This window comes from Acartia tonsa, chromosome 11 (assembly GCF_053477335.1).
Source record: "Acartia tonsa isolate MP-2025a chromosome 11, ASM5347733v1, whole genome shotgun sequence".
Classification (NCBI taxonomy): domain Eukaryota; kingdom Metazoa; phylum Arthropoda; class Copepoda; order Calanoida; family Acartiidae; genus Acartia; species Acartia tonsa.
In genome coordinates, this window is record NC_137270.1 from 48,628,476 (window position 1) to 48,635,154 (window position 6,679).

At 32.0% G+C, this 6,679-nt stretch overlaps 1 protein-coding gene across 4 annotated transcripts in view; it reads right to left on the reverse strand.

Moving 5' to 3' along the window:
- Positions 1 to 2,830, reverse strand: part of LOC145332822 (uncharacterized) — a 45,024-nt gene extending 42,194 nt beyond the window's left edge. For all 4 annotated transcript variants that reach the window (XR_013884323.1, XR_013884322.1, XR_013884321.1 and 1 more), the window contains exons 1-2: positions 2,717 to 2,830; positions 2,221 to 2,287 (exon numbers count right to left, since the gene is read on the reverse strand). Coding sequence is in view for 1 of the 4 variants with exons in the window: in XM_080177891.1 (XP_080034017.1) it covers positions 2,221 to 2,287; positions 2,717 to 2,771 (122 nt within the window). In the remaining 3 variants the exon portion in view is untranslated. The remainder of the gene's footprint in view (positions 1 to 2,220; positions 2,288 to 2,716) is intronic.
- Between the last annotated feature and the right edge of the window lie 3,849 nt (positions 2,831 to 6,679).

Here is a 6,679-nt window from a genome sequence, read left to right on the forward strand (position 1 = left end):
TCTTATGATTTTTCATTGTAATATTTGTAGAAAATTGTCTATAATACGATACATGATTTTTCAATATGTAACTGAGAATCGATTTCGAAGCCATAATGGAGTCAAAATATATGTCCTATTTATAAGTAGAACTAGATGTCGAGGACGAATTTCGGGCTGCTTTTTAGTGACTTTTTAGTGGGTTTTAAGCTATACTTTAGTAAAAAAAAACAAGTGACATAGACTTATTTTAGAGTAGATGCGCTCTAAAAAAATGCACTTATTTTGGAATACATAATATTAACATAAACTAAACCGTTAGTCAACAAAAAAACAAAACAATACATGACCCCAATTCTTATGTACAATTAAAAAAATATGTGTCTCAAAAACTGAAATCAAAAAATTACGACCTTAGTGGCCTCTAGGGGCACTTTAGGAAAGGAGGGAGGGTGGGGTTAGTCGACATTCCATTTTAAAGAAAGAAAGAAAAATAATTTTTGGAGAGGTGTTTTTACTAGAGACGATTTCTTTTTATTTTTTTTGGGGGGGGGGTGAAGGTTCCCTCCCCCAAAATATTTATAATTATTCCCTGGACCTGAAAGAAGCTTTACAGTAAAGAAGAACCATATCGGGTTAGCAAGATCCGTTGATACATACATACAGGCAACATGTTACTTTTATATAATGTGGCTCAACTTGAAACGCATCCGCACGTCATCGGGGAGGGGATAGGTTCCAATCTCGGCTTAATACCGCGTCATAACTAAAGACGTTAAAAATGGTTTCTACTGCTGCTTTGCCAGGTGCACGACATAAATAGTTTTGAGTAGCAGGAATGCCTTGGTTGGCTAAAAATCAACCTTCAGGGTCCATTGGTTACGGAAGACGGCTACTTTGAACGTGTGTGGCAATACAATAACGAGTTCTGACGGTACGACCCTAGTTTTTAAGTAGCTGCACTGTTTAAAACAAGGATGACAACAACCATAAAAGCGAAGCTCTGAAACATTAGGATAAAAGAACATTAACACTTGTAGAGTGTCAGAACGGAATAATCAGAATTATTGTTTGTAAATACTTAAATTTTTGGGACTTGATTATAGAGATGGTTCGCTTGTACTTTGTTGTCCTAGGAATCAAAAATCACATCAATCGGATAATTATAACATACCTATAAAAATTGGTTGTAAAAAAGTAAAAAAATCAACATATTTAAACTGGACATACGGAAATTCTGGTAACAAATATAGAGTTGCTACGCTTTCTAAATCGTACCTTACTACAACAGGAATCACCATGCAAAGTTTAAAATCAATTCTAAAATGCCTAAATTAACGGAAAGAGCTAACCGTTACAGAAAGACGTACGGAACGACCCTGCGCTGTTAAAAAAAACATATAAGAGATAAAGGTAACAAAAGGTACATTTTTGTTTGATTTTAAAATAAATATTTAGTAATATCTGGTAATTAGAGTTAAAATTCTAATGGATATAGAATATAAGCGGATATTATGACAGGGAAAAATGAAAAAAAAATATGGAGCTCATTTATTGGCCATTTCGTCTATCCAGAAGGAGTGGATTGGTTGGGGTAAAGGGGGTGGATGGGGAGTGTCGTTATTTTAGCCCGCTGCGAGTTTCACTTTATTAAAGAACATGAAAATCTGGTGTAACATCCAAATAATAATATATCCATATAAAATACTTCAGTTTCTAAGTGGGTTATATTTGTTATTTCATATCTTTGTATTTTTAGTAGCGAAGCTTTTCTAAAATTAGGATCGGTCCGTACGTCCGTAACAGATAGCTTTTATCGTTAAATTAGGCATGTTAGAATTGTCCTGTAATTTTTTTTATAATTTTGTCAAAACTTATATGTTTAATTTATATTTTGTATAGGTATTCAGTTCTGACACTACAAGAGTTAATATTCGTCTGTCATACCCTTTCAGCGCTTTGCTTTTTATGATTATACCGAAGGATCTCGCTAACTGCTGAACCAATCGGGTTCTCTTAACAGGGTAGCTTCTCATAGATCCCGGAAAGGTTTAAGACTATTTTGGGGAAGGGTACCACCACCCTCCCAAGAGAAATCGCCCATTGAAAAAATTAATCCGCAACCCAATTTTTTTTTTAAATTTTATAAAAAAGAATTGGTTTTGGTTTCAACTCACCCCTCCCCAAGTGCCCCTAGAGGCATCTAGGGGCGTAGCCGCTAGTAATATATATATGAAATGCCTGCTAGTAGATGGTTGATGTGTGGCTATACTGGTGTTGCTACTCATTGCCGTCGGTAGTTCTACCTCTGCAATAAAAAATCAAATTAACATTAAACGAGTTGATAACTGATTTCCACATATGTAGGGTTGTTTTGTATAAAATAATGTTATTAAAGCAGATGAAAATAAGGAGGAGGGGGGGGGGGGGCAGGGATCTAATACAAAGGCCAATAAATTAATGTACACCCCCAATGATGATGTACAAAAATACCTCTTCTGTAGAATAAAATTAGTGGTTGAAACGTTAGAACGTTAGAACACTCAACTTAATGAATCAACCAATCAAAATTAACTAAAGAAAGTACCCAAAGGTTTTAACTTTAAAGCCAACGAATCAGAAAGTGTTATTATAAAACGTTGGGGACTAGTGTAGTAAACAGCTCATTGTCCCCTCTCTCTTGGGTGGGGGGGGGGGGGGGGACAATAGGTTATAGAACCTAATCTAAGACATTTACCTGACAGTCTGTTGGACGCTGAGGTTCCGAATTTGAATGAAAACTGTCCCTTCATCCTAGGCTCATTTTTTATAACTAAAATTTCTATAAAAAAAACAGGTTGATATCTTTAAAAATAAGTTCAGAACTTATATTTTTAATGTTTGGGGGGTCTTTTGCCCCACTAGCCCTAAGAAGGAAAGTCCCAAAACTCAATTTTTATGTTTTATAGGTATATCCAATTATATAAGAGAGTTTACAAAAAGATAAAAAAAAAGTCCAAACGGCCAGGCCAAAATTTGATACTGAATTTCATTTCCTAAAGGCAACAATAATTACTTAATAAGTAGCGCAGCAATATCAGAAAGAGGTGTCAATACGAATCTGCAATCCGCCTAATTTTTGGACCCAGAATCATAATCCACAATCTACAATTTGAATTCAGATTGTTAGTAATTTTTATAACTTTTGTGGCACTTATTAATAAAAAAAAAACCTATAAAAATATTGCTAAAATCCACAATTCGAAAATCCTGAATCTGCAAACCGCGGGTTAATCCGCTTTTTTGGCGGATATTTTTTGTAAGAATCCGAATCCGACCCAAAAATTCGGCGGATTGACACCCCTAATCTAGATCTTTAAATCATTTTAGTGGTGAGCCAGATCGGGGTGCGCCGAATTTCAGCCAATCACAGCGCGGCATTTCATAAAATGCTGTGCTCTCATTGGTGGAAAGTTGGCTCACCCCGATCTGGCTCACCACTATAATGATTTAAAGATCCAGTTCAGGATGGCCATATGGGTCCAGCAGTTAGTGAAATCCTTTGATACACAGACACACAAACATCCTATTACTTTTTATATGTTTAGGATTTTAAAAAAAAAATAAAGTAACAAAAATAACTTTGAAAGTATGTTTATATAGACAAACAGTTGACAAGACGTAATATTTCTCTAGAAGAAAACAGTGAAATACACAGGATTTTGGTTAAGTGCTAAATTAAGTAAATACCTATTGTTAAAATAAAAAAAATTAAGATGTAAGTAGATTTTTAAAGTCAAATATGTAAAAAAAAATAACAAGGATGCCAACATCCAAAAGTAGCGAAGCTGAAAATGTATGGATGGACATCTAGAATAATGATCTTTAAGAGTATGTCATAAAAAAACTTAAATGAAATGTCTTTGGAATCTTCGCTGAAAATTTCAGCTGTCTATCTTTATAAGGAGCCGAGAAAATCAAAAACTGACGGACAGACGGACAGACGGACAGACAAAGTTGATTATAGAATAGCTTCGCTACTAAACAAATTTAATTCATGCAATATTTAGGTTTACAAAAATATTTCTTAATATTTCTATGTTTGTCAATATGTCCGTCTAAATATGTCCACTTACTTATATTAATTAGACATCAATTTTAACATATTATATATACTAAAATTTAATTAATTTTAATGGCGATTTCTGGGACAATTTGGGTAATTTTTAATATCTGTACGTCCGACAGTTTATTAACTTCAGTTTAAGCAAGAAAATTAATGTAATTTATAATTGTAACTTAAGGCTGCATCCTTGTAGAATCTAAAAACAATCTATTTAAAAAGAGTAGGTACTAAAAGACAGAAAAATAGCCTATAACAGTCCATTAAATAAAAAAATAATACCTAGTATAAAGCCATCTTAAAACTATGTGCAGCTTTCCTCGATCAAAAGAAGAGAACTCAATCAGTTCTGAAGTTCTTAAGCTTTTAAGCTTCAGGCACAAAAAAACTTACTGCTTTAAACATGAGGATGGCGATTTCTAAGAAAATTGGGTATAATTATTGATTTTAGTTATCTTGGGGGATATATCATTAATGTATTGTATCTACATAGTTTTATAAAAATAACATTTCTAAATTATCATTTCTTACTAAAAAATAAATAACGTTTAATTAAACAAAAACTGGTTTTATCTAACAGAATTCATAAAAAAAATATATGAATCATTAATTCTATCAAAAATAAAGTCACATCATAAATGACGAAATTTTAACACTTATTAATTAAAACATAAACTAAAACTGTCTTCAAATTAAAGCAAAAATCACTTTCAAGCTTTTTTCTAACACATTAAGTATTGATATAGGCCTAAAAAGGCCTTTTTAACTAATGACAACAATTGTTAAATTATTATTGGATAAAAAACTTGAAGAAAGAGGAGTGGAAAAAAATAAGTGAGAGTGAGAGAGACGTAATTTTTTTACTTTGAAAACGTCAGCTTTTATATATTACGTGAAAAAATGTATTTTTATATATATAAACTTTATTCAAATTATTTGAAAACAAGTTTTCATTTTTAATAATTTTCAGAGCTAGCTACAAATTTTTTTTGCTTACAGAAAAAATTCTAATTAGGAAGGAGAAGATGAGAGAAGAGGGGGGAAGGCCTGGGTAGTACGCAGTCATGGACAGATGTGCCACATTTTTAACTTTGAAATGTGATGTATTTATTCATAAATTGTTTTTAATAGTTATTAATCGTATTGTATTATAATGCAAATTCTGCAGATAATTAAATGAATAATAATAGGATAAAACCAGCTATGTAAGCCACGAAATGCCTATTTAAATTTTTTTTTGCAGAAATTACTTTGTAATTTGATGTTATACATTATTTCTCAGTATGGTTGAGAACTGTGTTTAATTAGTTTCGAAGGAAATACATTTACTTATTTTTCTAACATTTTTTACGATGTCTTTTTCTTCCGTTTTTAGAAACTTTATTTTTTATGAAGAAAAATATTCGGTACTCCTGTTTTGACAAGTAACGACCTCAAAATCGCGACGACCTTTAGAAAACAAGGATGACAACATCATGAAAAGGTTTCAAACGCGGAACGGTAAAGTTTAATTACAATTAACGCGATATATTGAAGCATTAATTTAACAGAACGATTTTACCAAGATTAATTTTACAGAAAAATCCACGAAAATGACCCAAAAATCAATTTGCAGAAAATCCGCGAATTTTAAAATTATGTACGACGACATTTGAAGATCAAATGCCGCGCTACATTTTTATCTTTCTTCTTCTTCTTCCCTATTTTATGACGGGGAGTTTTTTCTGCTTCTAATTAGTTTTTCACCTTTCCTCCTTTCATGAAATCATCAGTTAAAAGGTTTCTGTCAAGGATACTTAACGGCTGCGCCCGTGACATTCAGTAAAACAGCCTAAAACCTTCCTCTGACCTATTAAAAGCTTACCCACAACGTGAAATTGGTGCAGTAGGTAGAATTTTCACTTTTTTTAAGTTATGCTTTTTTTTTATATATTTAGTGTTTTAACTTAGTTATTAATATCTTTTAATAGGTATATTTTTAATATTTCGTTTTCTATTATCTTGCTTTTTTTTAATCACAATCGTACATTTTAGACAGCTTTTCGCTGAATTTAAAATGGAAAAATATAAGATGAAAGCCAGTTTTGTTAGCAACAAAGTCTGAAGGCCCGGGATCTAACAAAACATCTTTTTATTTAAACATACGTTGAAATTTATCTATAGCTGTAATACGATGCCATACATGATTTTTCAGTATGTCTGATAACCGGTTCTAATCCAGTGGATATTATTCCGTTTCTGAACAATAATTGGCCGGAAAATGAATTTCTAGGTTAATTGAAGATCTCGTATATTATTATATATACCGATCCAAGCATCTCTTAAATATACTCTAATCCATATTATGAGATATGTTTAATCAAGGAGGGAGGGGACAATGTTTATTTCATATACATATATATATATTAGTCCCCAAAGTTTTCTTCTTCATTTGCTTAATAACGTACTTGGGGACTGTATTAATTTATGATTGGTTGGTTCATTAAGTTGGGGCTATTCTGTATTTGCGTATTCATATATCTGACTATTTGACTTACTGAGCAATGCTTTTATGGACTTTATCATTCTTGTTAATGGTTTTAACCCTTTTATTAATCT